General features: G+C 45.0%; 1 protein-coding gene across 1 annotated transcript in view; it reads left to right on the top strand.

Moving 5' to 3' along the window:
- Positions 1 to 21,652, top strand: part of jag1a (jagged canonical Notch ligand 1a) — a 34,982-nt gene extending 13,330 nt beyond the window's left edge. The window contains 21 exon segments of the mRNA XM_078282590.1: positions 51 to 170; positions 638 to 751; positions 900 to 1,013; positions 2,587 to 2,700; positions 3,402 to 3,451; positions 4,571 to 4,609; positions 4,611 to 4,745; positions 6,850 to 7,000; positions 7,364 to 7,528; positions 7,950 to 8,063; positions 8,960 to 9,073; positions 9,251 to 9,364; positions 9,587 to 9,703; positions 10,752 to 10,779; positions 12,154 to 12,239; positions 14,563 to 14,676; positions 15,227 to 15,336; positions 16,620 to 16,850; positions 17,586 to 17,717; positions 18,283 to 18,433; positions 19,746 to 21,652. Of these exon segments, the coding sequence (XP_078138716.1) occupies positions 51 to 170; positions 638 to 751; positions 900 to 1,013; positions 2,587 to 2,700; positions 3,402 to 3,451; positions 4,571 to 4,609; positions 4,611 to 4,745; positions 6,850 to 7,000; positions 7,364 to 7,528; positions 7,950 to 8,063; positions 8,960 to 9,073; positions 9,251 to 9,364; positions 9,587 to 9,703; positions 10,752 to 10,779; positions 12,154 to 12,239; positions 14,563 to 14,676; positions 15,227 to 15,336; positions 16,620 to 16,850; positions 17,586 to 17,717; positions 18,283 to 18,433; positions 19,746 to 20,278 (2,846 nt within the window). The 3' untranslated portion in view covers positions 20,279 to 21,652.
- The last annotated feature ends 841 nt before the right edge of the window (positions 21,653 to 22,493 follow it).

The following is a 22,493-nucleotide window of genomic DNA, read 5'->3' as shown; positions in this document are numbered from 1 at the left end:
CACACACACACACACACACGCCCCCTCACCACGGTGTGTTCTGTCCTCAGACCTGAACACCTGCGGGACGCAGCTGCCTTGTCTGAACGGAGGAACCTGCAGCAACACGGGACCCGACAAATACCACTGCTCCTGTCCCGAGGGTTACTCTGGGGTCAACTGCCAGAGAGGTGAGGGGGGGGGGGGGGTGATGTCATCGTATTTCTATAGATAATATCGGTTATCGATATTATAACGGTTCTATTATTAATGCACTGGTTCTTCTATATTATGCCATGTTTTTGCCTTTACTTTCTTTTGGTCTTCTCTGATCATGACCTTATACAATAAATATCAATCAAACTGCATCATATCATCATATCAGAGGTGGGCGACTCTGACTGGACCAGATCCTGTTTTTTTAAAAGTCCAGTATCGGCCCCAGATATCAGTCTGAGCCAAACAGGGTTAGACTGATATCTGGGGCCGATACTGGACTTTTAAAAACAGGATGTGGTCCAGTCAGAGCCAGGTCTGTCAGACAGAGGGTTTCTGAGCATTGGGCCGTTAGATCTCCGTCATGTGGCGAGGAAGCCGGGTCAAAGGTCAAGGGTCAGACGGGTCGACTGAAACCTCTCCCCCCCCCCCGCCCCCACAGCGGACCACGCCTGTCTGTCAGATCCCTGTCTCAACGGAGGAAGCTGTGTGGAAACCAGTCAGGGTTTTGAGTGTCGCTGTTCCCCCGGATGGACCGGAGCCTCCTGCTCCAGCAGTAAGACCGTTTAACCTTTTTAACATTCTCACTGGGAGCTGCCCAGTAAAACCAGTCTCTTAGTTAGGAGTTATTATGAGTTATGTAGTTATGGATTCGGGAGTGAGCGACAGAGGGAAGAGAGTGAGTCCGTCTGTCTCTGTCTCAGATGTGGACGAGTGTGTGCTGAACCCCTGCAGCCACGGAGGAACCTGTCAGGACCTGGTTAACGGTTTCCGGTGTACCTGCCCCCCCCAGTGGACGGGGAAGACCTGCCTCATCGGTGAGTCCTGCCGTATCCCACAATCCCCTGCTCATCGTCTATCCCGCGACCTCCTGCTCCCCCCTCCGTCTGTCCGTTCCCGTCCCGTAGAGCCGAGCGATGTGAACACTCAGCGAGCTCGACAGGTTTCAGCTTCCTTGTTTCCCTGCTGAAGTGATTTAGTTTCATGAACAGTTCAAAATGGAGAAGAAGTTGATTCCAGCCGTTCAAAGCTTCCAGTTCTCTACAAGTTGCTAATGGTAAACTCTGAAGTCATTTTATTGAGTATTGAGTTTTTTTTTTACTTTTTATTTTTGATCAACGTCACCTAATCTGCTCACAGTCTGAACGCAGGGTCAGTTCCAGAAAACGTTGATATCCTGGAGATATGAGGTGTTCACTGACAGTATGTTGTGTCAGCTTGTGATGTGTTTTAAATTTGCATATCATCTTTAAAGCTGCACTGGGTTATTTTGCAAATCGGCCCAAATGGCAGCGGTAAGAGGTAACTGTGTGAATTTTGAAGACTTCATTACCCAGAAATCCTGTAAGGTGATGTCAGTAAACGAAATGTCCTATTAGTGTGTGTGGTGAGAGGTTGGAGGTGATGAAGAGGTTCAACCGATGCTGGTGTGGCTTTTGGATTTCACTCTTAACTTTAGTCATTTGTCACTTAGGGTTAATTTGAACAAACATCTCAGAGGGGATGGGGCGCGCGTCTTCACTCTGTGATGTAGCCTGACCGGGCGGCTGATGTTTACCTCAGCATCTCGCCCTGCGCCCGGCTCAGGTTCTCTCCCCCCCCCCGGGAGTCCTGAGGCTTCTCTAATCTTCAGGATGATCCCGGAGGACTGGCTGTGGTTTGCAGGCTTAGCGCCCGGGTCGCTCGCCGCAGCGCTAATCCACCGCCGACCGCCGACCACCAGCCACATGCTAAACCTCTGACTGTGGCTGGTAAGTTAGTCTACTCTAGCAGCCACTTTGTTGGGTTGCCAACCATCATTTGGAGTCAGATTCTAGAAGTCTATTTAAAATGGTGAAACCACTGCTGAAATAATATAGAGCGAGTTTCAGATTCAGCTGCGTTCTCTTCTTCTTCTGCTGGTGCAGCCGCTCTGCAGCTTCAGCAACTCCATTAACTCTGTTTACTTTACCATTTCCTCACTGGAGAGACACAGGAATAACATTTGTTCCATCTGTTGTCATGGTGCTGTGACCTCTGACCCCAGACCTCCTTACTATTGGTTGTTTAAAAGCTCTTTGACTGGAAAAAACACGCTAAAAACGATGATAATGAAAGTGTCTGGTGAATTTTGGGATGCACCGGTCATTGTGTCGTTTCTTTCCATTAAACACCCGTCTCTTCTCCTCCTCCTCCTCCATTTCTCCCTGTAACCCCTCTTGTTGCATGGCGGTGTTTGCTTGTTCTTCTTCGCTGGTCGTCTCCCGTGGCGACCGGCGGGAGCGAGTAGGACTCGGTGAGTTTCAGATGAGCAGAAAGCGCCGCCGCCTTCCTTCCCCCGCTCAGCAGATCCCGGACGCAGTTTTCCCTCTCTGACGTGTTTCTCTGTCGTTTGCCGTCGGGGTTTTTTAGACGCCAACGAGTGCGAGGACGACCCCTGCGTCAACGCCAACTCCTGCCGAAATCTGATTGGAGGATACTTCTGCGAGTGCCTGCCCGGTTGGACGGGCCAGAACTGCGACACCGGTGAGTAAGCCAATCAAATGCCGCAAAACAGTTTGGATAAGGCGCTTGGAGCATTGGGTGTACTAAAAACATGAAAATGATATTAATGTGAGTAATAATCTTAATTCTTATGGCGCTTTTCAAAACATTTACACAACGCTTTTGTCATGAAACTCCAGTCGCCGGGTTCAGGTCAGAAAGTGAGTTTTAAAGTCAGAAATCTCATCAGCTGGCCAAGAAATCGATGAGTCACTGCTACCGATCAATAACTCTATCATCCCTGCAGATATATTCTGCTTATTTTGAGCTATAAGGCAGTAAAAACGATGCAGATTTATCCGGTTGGTCCGGAGCGTCGGAGCCGTGATGTCAAACCCTTTCCCGTGCGTCTCGTGCTCCTCGGCGTGGATTACAGCCGACCTTTGACCTCAAGCCCTGAAGTGTTTGTTACGGACCTGCAGGAGAGTTTTCTGTCTGGGAAAAACAACAAGAAAAAGAGAGAGAGAGAGGAAGAGAACAGCAGCAGTTTTATCTGCAGATGGGCGGAGATAACAGCAGAACGATCCTGTTTCCCAGCCGCCGCCTGGAGGGGAACTCTTATCCAGCGACTCCAATCAGCTGTGGAACGCTTGTTGTTTTTTTTTTTTCTTCTTCTTCTTCTCTTCCTGAAATCCCGTTCCAAACAACTCACGAGAAACTTGTTGTGAATTTTGTTCCTGCAGATATCAACGACTGTCAGGGCCAGAAGTGTCTGAACGGAGCCACGTGCAAGGTGAGCTTGATTTACACACTTCCTGCTCTGCTGGGAGGTGCTTTTAGTCTTTTTCTTTTTCATGCACACACACACACACACACACACACACACACACACACACACGCACACACACACACACACACTTCCCCTCTTTGCCAGTTCTATAAATAGTAAGTGCTGATACATGCTTATAGAACACATCATGACTGAGTTGCTTGGCGGAGAGGGACAGGCTGTGTGTGTGTGTGTGTGTGTGTGTGTGTGTGTGTGTGTGTGGCCTCCATGACAACAGCAGATCAGATTACTCCAAACATTCTCATTTCCCAACAGAAAACAAACAATCTGTCCTAATTCTTTTCAAACGCTGATTGCTGTATTTTTTTTTTCTCTCTGCTATTCTTCTTCTCACAGTCGTCTCACAAAGGCTCGTTTGTTTCAGCGCCTGTTCGATTCCTCCCGCGCCCCACACACACACACACACACACACACACACACACACACACACACACACACACCCCTCCCACCCCCCCACTGCACTGACTCAGTTTACATTACAGTACCAGTTTATCTAAAAAAATGTGCAGGAAAGATTATGATGTCCTGGGTTTGAAACCGGCCCAGGACCTTTGTCACATGTCCTCTCTCTCTCTCTCTCTCTCTCTCTCTCTCTCTCTCTCTCTCTCTCTCTCTCTCTCTCTCTCTCTCTCTCTCTCTCTCTCTCCCCTTCTTTCCTGTCACTCTTCACTTTCCACTGTCTAATGACGGCAAAAAATGTCCGAAATTAATCTAAAAACAAAAAAGTGCAGGAATTAGTCCTGGTGGTTTTGGTGCAGCAGCATATTGACAACTAAATGCTTGAAATTAGTTTCTTAGTCAAATATAAATTGTTGATCCTATGTATGAATTTCTTTCCAAAGCCTTTGCCTTTCCATCAAGGCAAAGAATCTAAAATATAAGATAGTTTTGATTTGTTTAACACTTTTTTTGGTCGTTGCATAATTCCACTTGTGTTATTTCATAAGTTTTGAGTCTTTACTGTTATTCTAAAATGTGGAAAATAGTAAAAATAAAGAAAAATGTGGCGTGTCCAAACTGTTACTGTGTAAATGGTAGTTATTGTGTCATCTCCCCCTGCAGGACATGGTGAACGGTTATCAGTGTGTGTGTGCCGGGGGTTTTCGGCGGGGAGCGGTGTGAGCGGGACGTGGACGAGTGTGTCAGCGGGCCGTGCCTCAACGGCGGGCGCTGCCACGACGAGGTGAACGGCTTCCACTGCCTCTGTCCGCCCGGCTTCTCCGGCAGCCGCTGCCAGGTGAGCGCCTGTTAGGCCACGCCCCCCCCCTCGCCCCCCGCCCCCCGCCCGCATAACCTCCTGGTCTTGAAAAGTTTGAGAATTGCACAAAAAGTCTGGAAAAATAGGGAAAAATGCAGTTGTAGACCCACTGCCATTTCACAGTGTAGTGTAGGATAGGGCTGGGTGATGATTCAATATTCTGGTTTCTGGTCTTTCAGTGGAATCATATGTGACCTGCTCTATCATTTCCAGTCACATTGACCCCTCAAAGCATTTTGAGTTTCATACACTGTTGGAAAGAGGAGAATTTAAGCTTTCTGGTGATATCAAAATGATCTTTGTACTCCAAAGATTGAGTGAGAAGCCCCCCTTGATGTCTTGACTGTTTCCAAACGATGTTTTTGAGAAAAAGGGCCTCAAAGTTTGAAGTCAATTCTGAGACATTTATTCAAATAAAGAAATCATTCACACACACACACAGGTTGAGATGCCTGACAACTACGTTTTCCCACGGATGAAACAATAATTTTGATTAGACAATAAAGTGAACGATGGTCAACCTGTTACTATGCAGATGTTCATTCATCATTTTAAGGGACACATAGTAAGGGAGAGAGGGACGGGGAGAAGTGTTGCCAGGTTCTTAGCGACAAAACCCTCCCAGTGCCAATTAAACCCATAAACAGCCCAATGATCAACGAAACTAGTCCAAAATAACAAACCAATAACAAAACTCCACAATACAACCCTGACAAACTTAATAAACAGCGTTTTAAGTCCTACAGCATTTATAACATTTCCAAGTACATTAAAAACCACGAACCTGGCAACATGAGGAATGCGAGCTTCTTTGACAAACTAAGCTAGTAGTTCTGCTCGTCACCCTACCTTTATGAGCTTCACAACTATATTTAGCGTTTGAATTTCACAATAATCTTTACACAGAATGAAAGCCAAGGCTTTATTTTATTAAAATCTGATGAAACCCCAAAACAGCCAAAAATCGATCTTTTCTCATAAAATCACGTTTATCCACAAATGCGCCGTTGCGACTTCCGACTGAAAATTATAGAACGGGTCACATGGAGATGATCTGGTGATTTTGGGGAAATCATGACACACAATTCTGCTGTCTGAACTGATGAGAACAAGCACATTTTGTTTAAAAACTCAAAATGAGGTATGAAGCATTTTAAGGAATACTATCTGAAAAGGTTTGACATCACACCTAACATTACCATTCAGTTCAATGGGATGAACAATCAATTTGATTATTTTTTTTTTTTTTATTGATTTTGAATATGTGAACCATATCCTGACATATATTGGGATATTTAAAAAAAATCCTATTATTCAGCAGACACACTGAACATACTGAACATACTGAACGCCACCCAAAATGTTCAAATCCTCTGTCAGTCTTCTCTAAACTCTGATCTGTTCGTTCTCCTCTACTTTCCCTCCATCGTTTCCTTTTTATTTTCTCCTCCTGCTCTCCCGCCTCATTTTCTTCCATAATCGCTGCAACTTTAAACCGTCTTCGTCTCGCTGGTTCTCACTCAGGAGGCTCGCAGCTGAGACTTCGAGCGATATATCGACTTGCCAATATATCAGGCCGATATTCACCTTTCACTCAAAAAAAATCCATCACTGACAATATATATATATATATATATCAGGGTCAATATTCCCCACAGATATGATGGAGGTGATGATATGATTTTACCTAACAGCTTCGGGGAACCTGCCTTAACGAGCTGCTAAAGCACCAAACAATTTAATTAGTCTGGATTTCAGTGGAGAGTTTTAGTCCCTTGATGGTCTAAAATTTGTTTCTTTTCCACCCAAAAATCTGGGGAAACTCTATACTTGTAATTTGGGGGATTTTTTTGGCATGAAAATAATCAAATTTGAAGCTATATAACAGCACAAAATATTGGCTAAAGTTAGTTTCAGTCCAAAAACATAAGTATCTTTATCGGCCCGTATCAGCTGAACCTTCCTCCCATCCTGTCCCCCGGTCTGTCGCCGGTGTGAAGCTGGTTACCGTGGAGACGTGTGTTGATTGGCAGGTGTGGTTCTCCCCGCCGGAGCTGAACCGTCCTCTCTCTCTCTCCTCCAGCTGGATGTCGACTACTGCCTGGCCGGCCCGTGTCAGAACGGCGGCCGGTGCTTCAACCTGGCGGCCGACTACGTGTGTAAATGTCCCGAAGACTACGAGGGCAAGAACTGCTCGCACCTGAAGGACCACTGCCGCACCACGCCATGCAAAGGTGCACTTTCATATCACATTTCATCTTTATTACTCCTTTAGTTTCTGTTTTGTGTCTTAGATAAGTTTATTTATGAAGCGCTTTTAAAGACCTCATGACACGGCGTCTTTACTTCCTGGATTTGATGCTTTTCTTGTTGAAACAGGATGTTGGGGCGGGGCATAACACAGTGTGCGATCGTTCAAAAGTGTAAAAATGTTTTTGAAAGGTTGAAGCTAACGTTTTCAACACTTGACATAAAAAATCTGCATTTCTAATTCCAGTTTGGACAGTTATAACTAAGTTTCCACCTTTCAGCTCGTCTCTCTCGCCTCCTAAACAAACCGTTTCCCTCCTCTCCCCTTTGTCCCGCCTCCTCCCCAGTGATTGACAGCTGCACGGTGGCGGTGGCGTCCAACAGCACGCCGGCCGGGGTGCGCTTGATCTCGTCCAACGTGTGCGGGCCCCACGGGCGCTGCCGGAGCCACGCCGGAGGACAGTTCAGCTGCGAGTGTGACGAGGGATTCACCGGCACCTACTGCCACGAGAGTGAGTCTCACACACACACACACACACACACACACACACACACACACACACACACAATAATAATAGTAATAGTAGTATACAGATAAATGATGTGACTGTTGGTTTTTGGTACAACTGGAAAAATCTTGTCTGTTTTATGTTGTTGGATTATGAATACTCACACTTCTTTCCTTCTTTCTTTCTTTCTTTCTTTCTTTCTTTCACTCTCTACCTCTCTTATTTCATATCTCTCTTCTTTCTCTTCCTCTCTCTTTCTGTTTCTTCTCTATGCTTTTCTACCTACTCCTATCTATTCTCCATCTCTCTCTCCCTCTCTCTCTCTCTCTCTCTCTCTCTCTCTCTCTCTCTCTCTCTCTCTCTCTCTCTCTCTCTCTCTCTCTCTCTCTCTCTCTCTCTCCCTCCCTCCCTCCCTCCCTCTCAGATATAAATGACTGTGAGAGCGCCCCCTGTCAGAACGGAGGAACCTGTATAGACAAAGTCAGTCAGTATCAGTGTATCTGCGCTGAAGGCTGGGAGGGACGCACCTGTCAGAACAGTAAGCTCCGCCCCCTCACCTTCATCTCACCTTCATCTTCTTTGTTCTGATGTGTTCTGATGTGTTCAGATGTGTTCTGATGTGTTCTGATGTGTTCTGATGTGTTCTGATGGTGTTCTGATGTGTTCTGATGGTGTTCTGATGTGTTCTGATGTGTTCTGATGGTGTTCTGATGTGTTCTGATGTGTTCTGATGGTGTTCTGATGGTGTTCTGATGGTGTTCTGATGTGTTCTGATGTGTTCTGATGTGTTCTGATGTGTTCTGATGTGTTCTGATGGTGTTCTGATGTGTTCTGATGGTGTTCTGATGTGTTCTGATGGTGTTCTGATGTGTTCTGATGGTGTTCTGATGGTGTTCTGATGTGTTCTGATGGTGTTCTGATGGTGTTCTGATGGTGTTCTGATGTGTTCTGATGGTGTTCTGATGGTGTTCTAATGTATTCTGATGTGTTCTGATGGTGTTCTGATGTGTTCTGATGGTGTTCTGATGTGTTCTGATGGTGTTCTGATGGTGTTCTGATGGTGTTCTGATGTGTTCTGATGTGTTCTAATGTGTTCTGATGGTGTTCTGATGGTGTTCTGATGGTGTTCTGATGGTGTTCTGATGTGTTCTGATGGTGTTCTGATGGTGTTCTGATGTATTCTGATGTGTTCTGATGTGTTCTGATGGTGTTCTGATGGTGTTCTGATGGTGTTCTGATGGTGTTCTAATGTATTCTGATGGTGTTCTGATGGTGTTCTGATGGTGTTCTGATGGTGTTCTGATGGTGTTCTGATGGTGTTCTGATGTGTTCTGATGGTGTTCTGATGGTGTTCTGATGGTGTTCTGATGTGTTCTGATGGTGTTCTGATGGTGTTCTGATGTGTTCTGATGTGTTCTGTCTGTCTGTCTCCAGATATCGACGACTGCAGCTCCGGTCCGTGTCTGAACCGAGGCTCCTGCAGAGACCTGGTCAACGACTTCTACTGCGAGTGTAAGAATGGCTGGAAGGGCAAGACCTGTCACTCAAGTAAGCCCCGCCCACATGTGTGTGTGTGTGTGTGTGTGTGTATGTGTGTGTGTGTGTGCTGTGCTGTAAAGTTTGCCAAAACCTCCTTCACCCCTCCGTCTCCACGCTGCCATGTTTTGCAGAGCTTGTATTAGTGTCGGTTGTACTTGCTGCTGACTGAAGGCTGTTGTGTTGCAGGAGAGAGTCAGTGTGACGAGGCCACCTGCAACAACGGAGGAACCTGCTACGACGAAGGAGACGCCTTCACGTGTATGTGTGCTGCCGGCTGGGAGGGCGCCACCTGCAGCATCGGTGAGTATTACAACACAACGTGGATTCAGACGGTCTGATCCCACGGGACTTTCCCCAGGAGAGAGCCACCAGGCAGCGAGTGTTTAGAACAGCTTTATGAACTGGATATAGGTTGAATCACAGTTGAGTTATAGGACATTTATTTATATGAAAATGCTGCAGATTGTTCCTTTCAGTGTTTGCTTGCTAGCCGGTGGCTAAACGTTGTGTTTGTGTCTCCAGCGAAGAACAGCAGCTGCTTGCCGAGTCCCTGTGAGAACGGAGGAACCTGTGTGGTGGACGGAGAGTCCTTCAGCTGCGTCTGCAAGGAAGGCTGGGAGGGCGCCACCTGCAGCCACAGTGAGTTACTGCACAGAGTCGACATGAGGCTACAGCAGGGTGTCGGTGTCAGATAACTTCCCCAATACGTAAATCTGATCCCAAGAGCCACGAACATGACTGAACTCAAGGCAAAACTTGTTTTTCTGCCTTCTTCATGTAAGCAGGTGGAAGGTTCTGTAGCATGCTAGATCTCTTTAATGGAGAAAAATTGAATATTCACAATCATTTTTGCCTAAAGACATCAGATTAATAGTCTAGTCTGTATTGCTCACTAAAATAGAAGGTGACTTGTTGTTGGCTAATACTATAACTTCAGTACTTACATCAGTATTATAACTTCAGTACTTACATCAGTATTATAACTTCAGTACTTACATCAGTATTATAACTTCAGTCCTTACATCAGTATTAACAGTAAAAAAAAAACGTTTGATTTCAAACTTTAGAAAAGGTGTCGTGCATTTGTACTGTTGACTTTCAGATTGATAAGTCATTTTATCATTCAGGCTGTTTTCTAGTCACACTGAGTCTCTGTTGTGACTTCTAGATGTTCCTGTGTCTCATCTAAGATCACTTAGTGTTTCTTGTCCAGCCTAATGTAGGGTGGGATCACACCTGTAGTTCATTTCCTTTGGTCCAAACTACAGTGGAAAAGTTTATATTGTTGCATTATTGTGGTTCGTTTAGGTTCACACTGACCAATTAGAATTAACTTCATCTCAACATGATGGACTTGTCTGTCTCTTCTTCTGTGGTGTTCGTACACATGAAGAAACAGCTGAATATGAGCATCAGTCCAGACTTCATTTTGACATCTGTCTCCTTCTACCCATAATCCCTTGTGTTTCGGGGTGGTTTACTGTAATTGGAGTCGCAGTTCTCTTGTTAGAGGACCGAGACTCTCGGTGCCGTTATTTGGCGGCACCGGAGTTCAAAGGTCATTGTTCACCTGGACAAACTGACCGGACTGAAGCAGGAACGCTGCAGAGTGTAGCGCTGCAGATGGGCGCGGGGTGAGCAGCCTCAGTGTGTCTGGTCTGATCACGTTTTGTGTCTCATTTTCCAGATGCCAATGACTGCAGTCCCCACCCATGGTAAGTGAAGCCCAAACTGAATTAGCCTGGTAAACAGATCTGTGCTGTGGAATGTCCCAGTGCTGATAACCCCGTCTCACACATTCAACCACACACACACACACAAATGCACAGGCACACATATACACACACACTAACATACATATAACATGTATGTACACACACACCATGCTCTGTCACAACAAACAGAGTAGAGGTCTCTGCACAAGGCTCAGTCATATATTACATATTTTCTCATTTTTGGATTCCTCCACATCATCTTGACCGTTTACTAAATCAAACCTGGAACAAAATAAAGCAGTCATCGCCAGTTTCATTGTATCTACTCAGTTTCCACTTTCTCGCCAAGCCACAAAGTCAAAAAGTCCCTCTATCTCTCTATCTGAACACAGAAAATGTGTTTTTCTGTCTCTAGTTGAAGTTCGGGTGAGGCAGAAGGGTTCCAGTGAGGTTACGCTTAGAGTTAGATTTATAACTAACTTTTGAGGTGAAAATTATGACCAGTTTTGACTTTGCAGCTTGGCCAGAACGAAGTAATGAATTTACAAACAACAATTCACTCCTGACTTGGACAGGAGCAACATACCATTACGTTTTTTTTTTTCCCCAGAAACGCTAGGAAATCTGTCTTCCTTTACCTGCTTATCAGAATCTATTTGGTCCTATAGTGAGATACTACAATATACTCACTTACTAAAATAGCGCACACCACTGGCAGGGTCACCAAGATTATTGTTGCAGCTGTAAGGAGAGAGGAAACATCACACACACAGTCTGACTGAGCAGAATTCTGTTTATTTCTGAGACTCAAATCTTTCCAGCGATGCCATTGGCTCGCTAGAATGTAAACAACAATTTAAAAATGTCATTACAAAGTGACAATAATATAATTTGGATGGAGAGCTTGTGAAACTGTGATGGTCAAGAGTCTCATTAGTGATTACTACAGCAGAATAACATGGAGCTGATATCACCATTCATGTTCCTGACAGCAGAATAACATGGAGCTGATATCACCATTCATGTTCCTGACAGCAGAATAACATGGAGCTGATATCACCATTCATGTTCCTGACAGCAGAATAACATGGAGCTGATATCACCATTCATGTTCCTGACAGCAGAATAACATGGAGCTGATATCACCATTCATGTTCCTGACAGCAGAATAACATGGAGCTGATGTCACCATTCATGTTCCTGACACAACATACGCACTGACACATTTTTTGTATTGAGATATATTGAATTTCGATATATCATCCCGTCACTACAAGACATATTATGTAGATTATATGTCACTGTATATTTGGGTTATGTATATATAGATGAGCCTGTACCTGCAGGTCTGATCCCTGCTGTGTCTTCCTACAGTTACAACAGTGGGACTTGTGTTGATGGAGACAACTGGTATCGATGTGAATGCGCTCCGGGGTTCGCCGGCCCGGACTGCAGGATCAGTGAGTATTGACCTTTGACCCTTGACCTTCCCTCCATCTCTCCCTGTCTTTCTCTCCCTACTTGTCCATCTACTCCGTCCTATTCTTTCAATTATCTCTCTTTTTTCTGTCTCCATTTCTTTTCTCATTCCCTCCCTGCCTTCCCACCTATTCCCATCTATTCTCTCTCTCTCTCTCTCTCTCTCTCTCTCTCTCTCTCTCTCTCTCTCTCTCTCTCTCTCTCTCTCTCTCTCTCTCTCTGGATGAGCAGCACGCAACACAAAAGCACAAAAGTCTTTCAGGGAAAGTAGCTATTGGCTGCTTTGATCACATTGTGTTATATCAATCAATTGTTTTGATGTGGTTTATCTTACCTGATTCTCTCTCTCTCTCTCTCTCTCTCTCTCTCTCTCTCTCTCTCTCTCTCTCTCTCTCTCTCTCTCTCTCTCTCTCTCTCTCTCTCTCTCTCTCTCTCTCTCTCTCTCTCTCTCTCTCTCTCTCTGGATGAGCAGCATGCAACACAAAAGCACTAAAGTCTTTCAGGGACAGTAGCTATTGGCTGCTTTGATCACATTGTGTTATATCAATCAATTGTTTTGATGTGGTTTATCTTACCTGATTCTCTCTCTCTCTCTCTCTCTCTCTCTCTCTCTCTCTCTCTCTCTCTCTCTCTCTCTCTCTCTCTCTCTCTCTCTCTCTCCTGTCCCTCTACCCTCATTCCTGTCCTCCTTTACTCCCTCCATCCTTCATTCCCTCCCTCCTTTACTCCCTCAATCCCTCCTTCCCTCATTCACTCCCTCCCTCCTTCCCTATGTTTCCTCCGTTTGTCCATCTCTGTCTCTCTCCCCCTTTCTCTCTCTCTCTCTCTCTCTCTCTCTCTCTCTCTCTCTCTCTCTCTCTCTCTCTGTCTCTCTGCCTCCCTCTTCCTCACCTTCTGCCCTTCTCCATTTCCCTCTTCTTACTTTTACAATCTCTCTTTCTCTCAATCCCTCTCTCTTTCTGCCTCAGTGCCTCTAAGCCAGGGTTAAATTTGTGTTAATGCAGGTCAGAGTCTGTAGGATTTGGTTGTCGGACCACACAGCGGAGGATGGGGCTTATGGATCGGGGGCTAAATCTCTTCCAAACCCCGGGTCTCAGCTGTAAGGCGGCTTAGAGAGCCGATCACATCTACCAGCATTGTTAAACGTCGCTAATTCTCTGCAGAGGTGGACATCCGAAGCCCAGTCCTTCGGTGGGATTTTATGGGAGTTGGTAGCTCGATTCCCCTTGGGGCCAACCATAACAAAACTGTATAGCTCTTTTGGCTCATCAGGTAGATAAGGAACTCACACTTCCAGGGTTTGGGGTTTGATTTTCTCCAAGGCCACTAGTGCGAAAAAAAATATTTCAACGCCACAATTTACTGTATCGATGACAGGAGATGTGATCTTGTGGCCCTTTTTTAATTAGTTTGATTGCACAAGATGCACATCATTCCCTTGTTTTGGCTAAGTTGTGCTGTCTTTTTCATTATTTTGTGCCCACAAGTTAATAAAATGTGCACACATTTTTTTTTAAGTGTGTGCTCGAGTGTTAGCTCCTTCAGCAAGTTACAAACTGGTTCCTCTCACTTGCCATAATTAGTTAATTTACCAGATTGCATTGATTATTTTAGTTTAATTAGCCTGATATTGTCCTGTGATGGACTGGGGATCTGTTCAGGGTGTTTCCCTGCCTTCTGCCCAGTGCATGCCGGGATAGGCTCCAGCCCCAGCCCCCCCCCCCGTGACCCTGAATAGGAATAAGCGGGTATAGAAAGTGGATGAATGGATGGTTAGCCTGACATTTTGTAAAAATTTGAAAAACACTTTTTATGCAACTCCAGTCCACGTTTTATGTATCGTGCACACACAATAGCATGTCATGCGCACTAGTTTATACTTTGTTACCACAAAGTATTTTTTCCCAACAGGACGGTCACTGCTGGGCTTTGCAGCGAGGTACTTTGGATAGAAACCTCCACCAAAAGGCAGATTACGATTTCATCACGGTCTTTTTTTTCATGTAGATTCTTCTCTGCTGCACTTCTGTTGGATCTCGTCTTATCCCGTCGTCGGTCTTGGGAATGGCTTTTCTTTCTGACAGCGGTGTGACCCATTCGTCATGTCGCTAACCGTCTGGGTCGGGTTTCAGTCTAAAAACCAAAATAACAAGTCAGACCGGTTCTCAGCCTCTCCCTTCCCTCCGTCACCGAAGACAGACAGATTAATTTACGGAGGATGGATAGATGAGACCGGGGGGGCGGGGGGGGGGGTGACAAAAATAACAACTGTCACCAACCTCCGCCCTACACCTTCCCTTTCAGACATCAACGAGTGCCAGTCGTCGCCCTGCGCCTCCGGCTCGACCTGCGTGGACGAAATTAACGGCTACCGCTGCCTCTGTCCGCCGGGGCGGACCGGCCAGCGCTGCCAGGAAGGTAAAGCCTGGACTCTGCGCTCGGACCGCAGACACACACAAACACATACAAGGAGTCACCACGTATCTTTAAGGCCTACATATCCCAGAGTGCATCACTACAGAGGGTAATTGTGATTCAAAGGGTGCATCCAGGGGTCGTACACAGGTCGGGACAATCTGGAAAAGGATAATTTCCAGGTTTTGAAAAGTTTGGGTTCCTACACAAGTCAGGTGATTTGTAGGTTTTAAAAGATTTGGAAAAGCCACAAAAAGTCTCAAAAGATATGGAAAATAACTGTTCGGCCATGATGCATATGCTATATCATATGGAGACTGGCATTTCATATATTGTAATAATTGTTATGAAGCAGAATCTTTACTTGACCCATAGAGTGGTGAGGCTTAGCCGTTATTACCCAGCCACTATCTGCATCCATCATATTGAACATGGATCAAAATGTTAGAGTCCAGTTAAGAAACAAGTCTGGGATTTTGAAATGAATGTTACGTCCTGCACTGTCCCTTTACGGTGAATTTGAAGCGATCCTGATGGTGGTTTTGTGTTGCAGTGTCTGGCAGGCGCTGTGTGGCGGCGGGGCTGCTGGCTCTGGATGGGAGCAGGTGGAACGAAGACTGCAACAGCTGCCAGTGTCAGAACGGCAGAGTTACCTGCTCCAAGGTACAGCTCGGCGTTTATCTGGATAAATACCGTGCAGCAATACTTACCTAAGACTATTGATTCTTTGGGCGCCGAGGTTTAGTCAGCTGACACTAGTTTGACCGCAAGTTGAAGGTTTAGTTGTACAAACATTTCTCTGACTCAGCTGCTCTGGAGGCAGGCAGAAATAATCTGATTGGTTGAGTTAAACCTTAACGGGCGGATAAAAAAACAAACAAAACTGTTTTTCTGGCTAAGTAATGTTGGACTGAAGCCCAGTGAAAAAGGCAAAGTGGTAAGAGAGGAAGCTTAATGAAGCCTAGCGCTCTGCTACTAACTGACAAAATACAATCTATCCATACTAAGTTAGCTAGTTAGCTAGCTGAGCTTCAAGTTCAACTAGCCATACTAGCCTAGAGCTATCTAGGTAAGCTAGTTGGCTAGTCTGCTGCCAACATCATGATGCCAACATCAAGTTATATTTCAACCAGAGTTCCTTCTTTGCCGTTCAAGTTTGCCAGTTGGCTAACTTGCACTCCAAAAAAGTAATTATTTGGCTCCGCCCACTCCGCCCACACTCAACCAATGAGATTATTTCTTCCTCCAGAGCAGCTCTGCCTCTGAGAAATGTTTATATAATTAAAACTACATTGTCTAGCTCACTGGGTAGAGCAAGACACCGACACTGCCGGGGTTAGGGGTGAATAGAATGGGATGCATGAAATAAATTATGGTATTAGAGAATAGTGGTATATATATATGGGCCAATAGTGTCCTTTTTATTAAAAAATGAGTCTGGTTCAGTCAGTGTCATCTACCTCTGATATGATAGATATGATGCAATTTGATTGATTTACATATTTATTGTGGAATTGATCAATACTACACTAGCTTTCTATGGGAAGCCCCTTGACCTGAACTGATTCTAATGAGACACTTTGATCAGATTTGCCAAAAGAATGCATGAATATGGAGAGTTTGGAGGTTTAGTGTCACATGGTCTAAATACTGTTTCAGAAGCGTTTTCCTCTGCCAACAAGAGGGGAAACACTGGGGGAATTTTGGAGAATTTTAGGCATGAAAATGGTCTTTGGTAAATGGTATTTTTATTGGCATCGGCCTTCAAATACCCGATCTGTCAAACCCCATTAGAGAGCCTGAATTCACATGGCTGCATATTGTCGTAGTGCACCGGGTCAGTGCAGATGTAAAGAATATGTGAGGTGTGAGCAGACATTCTGGTGCAGGACTGTGCCAAACCTGCGGGACCATCTAACCTCCTCTGCCGGCTTTGTCCCGGACAGATTTGGTGCGGTCCCAAACCTTGTAACCTCCTCGCCAAGAGCCGCGGTGCCGAGTGTACGGCCGGTCAGACCTGCGTGGCCGTCCGGGACGAGCGCTGCTTCGTGAAGCCCTGCCCCGGCCAGGGGGAGTGCTGGAGCCCCGCCCACCAGGCCCCGCCCATGCCGAGGTGCCACCCGGAGACCAGCTGCGCCAACGTGACCTTCACCTTCAACAAAGACATCATGGCAAAGGTCGGTTCTAGAGGAACTCGAAGCTTCACATTCTTTCTCTCCTCTGTTCCACCTTCTGTCTTGTTTATATAAAACCTTTATACCTTTTTCTTCCTGGTTCTTCTCTGGCACTTCTCTATCATCTATGTTCATTCTAGGATCACAGAAGTGAGGCTTAAATAGTCCTGTAAGCTCCCTAGCAGTGTACTATGTGATGCTAGGATTGGCTATCATTGGAAACTGTTTGACATCAGTAACGGTTCTGATACTTTAAAGTAGAGTACTGAACTGGTCATCTGCTATTGGCTGATCTTTGGTGCCAGGTGATGTCACCTTATATTGAGTACATCGGGTGGTGACATCACTTGGCCTATTCAATACGGTTATCAAAGGATACTTTTTTCAACACCAGCCTTTGTTGAATGAAAACACATTTCAGTATGTGCTTATTTTCTGTGTAACAATTCTATATGCCATCTAATGTTCTAAGTAGAATCAGACCACTTTCAGTTGATTTCTCAGTAGAAAGGCCCATAAATTAGGGGAAACCTTGAGTTCTCAACATCAGAATCCAACATGTTGAAGCTTTTTGATGCCTTACAACTAATTACAAAAATCGATGTGGCACCAATAGATTTTTCTTATTCCCAGCCCTAGCAATTACTACACTAAGCATCTGATGCCTTACGTACTGTTTCGAGAAGTGCTGTATAAGGGTTAGTTAATAAAGTTTCTGGTCCTGGTGTGGTGCTGCAGGGTGTGACGGTGGAGCAGGTGTGTCGCGAGCTGAGGAGCCTCTACATCGTCAGGAACCTTTCCTCCGACTCCTCCATCTCCATGACCTGCGAACCGTCGCTCAGCACCAGCAACGAGATCCACGTAGCCATCGTGAGTCACGCTTTCACGTTTTAACATTGAGATTTTATACAGGTTGGGAAAATGAATTTGATAATTTCCACAGCTTGAAAAAAATCTTTGGGAATTGCACAAAAATTCTGGAAAAGTACTGTATGGGAAAATGTATGACCGCAATGATGATGATGTCATTTAATATATTGTGATATTAGTTGTAGTGTAGAATAATGTTCAGCTATAGAGTGATATGGTCTAGTTGACAGTCATATTGTCCAGCTACTATCAGAATACATCATATTCTTCATATCCAGTCAAGAAATTAACATCTGGAAAAAGTACACCACAATTTGAAAGCTTAAAGCTAAGTTTTGAAGCTAACGGTTGAAACTTAGTTTGAAAGCGTTGTTGCTCCTTCCAGAAACATAACATCCTGTGTGCCAGAGGATTTTTACCGGGAAAGATCTGCCCAAAAGTGAATGTAAAAGCTTTCATGAACTGGGAATAGGTTGAAGTCAATCAGCGATAGAATGAAATGTAAATGTCACAGATTCAACAATCAACTAATCGGTAATTAACTTTTCTATCTTGAATATTTCAGTCAACTGAGGAGCAGAAGAGAGGCATGACGTTCATCAAGGAAATCACAGACAGGATCATGGATCTGGTCAGCAAGAGGAACGCCAACAGCACCATCATCGGCGCCATCGCCGAGGTTCGCGTCCAGAGACGACAAAGCCACAACCCCAACGGTGAGCGAGCGGTTTGGCCCGGCTTGGTTTTAAAAGCGGAAACAAAAGAGAAAAATGAATTGAGAGATAAAAGACAAAAAAACATCTCACTTCAAATGAAACAGAAAAGAAGAAAAACCATGAATCCATACTTCTAGTCTTCTTTGTAGAAACTATTGGTTTATAGTTTTCAGGTTCCTCTCAGTGTCTGACAGTTGAAGCTCCAGACTAAGAACTATAGAAGCTGATTTTGAGTTTTCAGGCCACATCCACACTAATACGTTTTCGTTTTAAAACGCATAACTTTTGCTACGTTTACGCCTAGCGTCCGCACTACTCCGGCGTTTTCGGACCCCTAAAACGGAGACTTTTGAAAACGCCGCTGACCCCGTTTTAGTTCGAAAACTCCGGGATTGTGTTTTAGTCCGGACGGGCGGAAACGGAGACTTTTGAAAACGATGACGCAGATGCCCACGTTCGCTTCCTGATTGGGTCTTATCACGACGTCCGCCTTGACCGCCTTATACTTTCAGTAACAGTTCCACCTCGTCGTCAATCTCTGGTCGTACTTTTCGCCGTTGCTGTTCTTCCTCCGTAGTATTTTCTGCAACTAAGCAACCAACCGCAGAGTAGACAATCTGCTTCCTGTTTACACCGGCACGCGCATGCCCAGTGTACGTGAATGGTCATGTGATATGCGTTTTCAGGCGTGTTAGTATGGACGGAGATTATTTCTGAAACGCTCGCGTGGACGGAGATCGTTTTCGTTTTAAAACACGAAAACGTATTCGTGTGGCTGTGGCCTCAGATGACTGATGTCTGTAAATGTCATCACTGGGTCTCTGAAAAGTCTGGAATCATAGAGATAGCAGAAACACCATATTTTTTATATCCCACCACCACGGTACATGGTATGTGTGACATTATGTTATTATGGTGGCATCTGTCTGTGTGTAGACACATTAATAACTCAAGAACAATACATGACAGGAAGTAGATGATCTGATTAGATTTTGGGGCAACCTTCCTGCATAACCTCCTGGTCTCTTCTTGGGGGTTTCAAAACCAATTTAGTTGCCAGTTTCACTTTGATTCCAGACTTTTCGGACACCTTGTAGATTTGAATGTTGTGTGAATTCATAGTTAAAGACAGTGGATGATGTTCACATTCATAGCTGAAGACACTAGAGGTCGTGGACATTCAGGTGATGTAGAGCATTGAGGATTGACCGCCAAGTATCCTGGCTTTCCAAAACATTTCAAAACCGACTCAAATGGTTCTTCATCTCATGTCTTCAGTTGATCACTGACCTCCATTTCTCTCTCCGTCCAGCAGACCACCTAGTGCCGCTGCTGGTTTCCGTGGTGATCGTCGTCTGGTTGATAGCGGTGGCCTCGGCATTGCTGTGGTGCGTGAGGAAACGGCGGAAGCAGAGCACCCACGCGGGGGTCAGCACCCAGACGTCGTCGTTGTCGCCGGCACCGCCCACGGCCGAGGACAACAACGCCATCAACAACGGCGTCAACAACGCCCGCGAGCAGCTCAACCACATCAAGAACCCCATCGAGAAAAACCCCCCCGGCCACCACCACCACCTCCTCCTCCATCACCACTACGAAGACAAGAACTCCGTCAACGCCAAGATCAGAAAGTCAGACGGCGGGAGCCAATCGGACGAGGAGGAAGCGGAGAAGAGGCTGCAGAAGGCGAGGTTCCCCCGGGCGCCGGCGTACACGCTGGTGGATTGGGAAGAACGCCCCCCCCCCCACCATATGACAGGCAAACCCCCCCACTGGACTAACAAACAGGACAACAGGGAACTGGAGTCGGCACAGAGCGTAAACAGGATGGAGTACATTGTATAGCCAATGGGGCTCAAAATGGCTTCCCTTAAAGCCTGGACGGTCAGCGGAGATCACACTCCCCCTAGTGGTGGAAAACTGTCGTGTCTCGTCGTTTTTTCGGTCGTTTTTTAGTGAAAATTTCAAGACGTTGTTCTTTTAATTTATGTTTTGACAAGCTGGCTGACACTGGTATGAACGGTCCGCTGTGGTTGGCTGGATCTCTGGGTCTACTGCACTCCCATGTCGGCGTGCACGATGAGTTTGACGGCGTTCTCCGTTTGCGTAAATGACGAGATCTCGACGTGCGTGCGGGAGCATCGCTGCGTTCAGTCTGTACGCCGCAACGCTTGGCAAGGTGTTCCTGATAGCCTTACGTGCGCGATCAATATCTCTCAGTCGAGAATGAGTTTTGTATTTGAATGTGCTGCTGCAGTGCCGCACCACAGCACCTATCAAATAAAAAAAAAAAAAAAGATTATTTATTTTTATTTTGTTTTTTTTTGTTTTTTTCGGGGCAGGTTGAGTCTGTCAGCAGTTGCTGCCAATATGAAGAATTTAAGTGTCCATGTAGAATGTTTCTGTATAGATGTGTACATATTTTTTAATTAATCATTGTGTATATTTGATTTATTAACTTAATAATCAAGAGCCTTAAGATATCATTCCTTTTTTTATTTATATGCATTGTTTAGAGTTGAAGGTTTGACAGCTTTGTAAGCTTACGACTTCCTTATTCTTGATGGAAATATTGTTTCAATATATTTTTCGTCAATGCCAAAAGTGTTCTTGAAAGAATAGATTATTTTTAGCAATTGGAATGGGCATTTTTGTGCCTCAACAAAATGTTTTGTACATTTTCTGTTTGATACCGTTTTGTTGGTATGTTTGCCAGGGTGTTTTTGTAAGTACTTAAATGTAAATGGAAGGGAGGGGGCAGAGACATCGCTGCTGCAGGGTCGTTTTATAAAAACCAACATGGTGGCAGACATATTGCTTGCTACCGAAAAGAAATTCTTCAAGGGAACAGAACTTTTTTGTAGCTTAATGTTTGTGTACAATGTAATAAAAAGTGTCGAGCACAGCACCGAGGAGAGACGTTGGATCCTGTGAAACACAACCACCCGTTTCCATGTGTTCATAACTGCTACTCGCATCCTGAGGGATTAAACCTGCATAAGGAAGTACTTGAAGAGACCGGGTCCAATAAGAACACTGTAGAGCTGTCATGTGACACGTTGCCTTTTGATTGGAGGATAAAACAAGGCTGTGAAAACATGTTTGATTTCAGTCGTTAGCCCCTTTTAGTTTGTGACGGAGGAATAGAAAAAAACAACCTCCGTATATTTCACTTTAGAATTTTTTGGACCTTGAGAAATAAAAGTCTTTGTGTTTGTTCCTGGCAATACTGTCCCGTTTTATTGTGAGAGTTACAGTATATTTCTTAAGTATTTGGTACACAGGCTGGAATCGTATGGCAACACCTGGATCACATGTTTCCTAACCAATGAATAAGGAGTTTGGCATTTAATTTCTATGCTGATTCAGACTGGGACCAGATCATTTCATCACTGATCCATCTGACTGTTCGTGTATCTGGTCAGCTAACCTTCACTGTCTTGTTAACACATCTGATTAGCACACTAGCTAACGTTACATCGTTTCCTACTAGCTAGCATTAGCAGTAGCTAGTAGTCGCATGTTAGCATCAACATTGGTTGATTTGCAGAATTAGCCTGCTGGCTAGTTAGCTAGCTAACAAATCCAAGAACCAACTGTCTGCTCTGAGTAAAGACTAGGACTAAAGACAAGACTGTTTGTCATGTGGAAGTTCTCCAATGGACCTCCATGACATAAAAGATGTGATCTGAAACCAGCCGCATCTCATTGGTTGATTTAAACCTCAGTGGGTGGAGCCAAAGAAAACGTTTTTCAGAGTACAATTTACAATTTAGCTAGGAACTCTGATCAAAATATAAACAAAAAATATAAATGGCAATGACTAGCTAACTAGCTTACCTAGATAGCTATAGGCTAGCATGGTTTGAACTTGGAAGGTCAGCTAGGCTAGCTAACCCAGATAACTTAGTATGGCTAGATTGTGAAGCGCTAGGCTTCATTAAGCTTCCTCCTCTCTGTTACTTAGCCAGAAAAACTGTGGTTCTTTGGCTCCGCCCACTGAGGTTTAGCTCAACCAATCAGATTACCGTATTTCCTCTAATATTGACCCGGGCCTTTA

The sequence above is a fragment of the Centroberyx gerrardi genome, chromosome 3, assembly GCF_048128805.1.
Source record: "Centroberyx gerrardi isolate f3 chromosome 3, fCenGer3.hap1.cur.20231027, whole genome shotgun sequence".
Lineage (NCBI taxonomy): Eukaryota > Metazoa > Chordata > Actinopteri > Beryciformes > Berycidae > Centroberyx > Centroberyx gerrardi.
The sequence above is the reverse complement of the archived record's forward strand: the minus strand, read 5'-3'. Positions and strand labels throughout refer to the sequence as shown.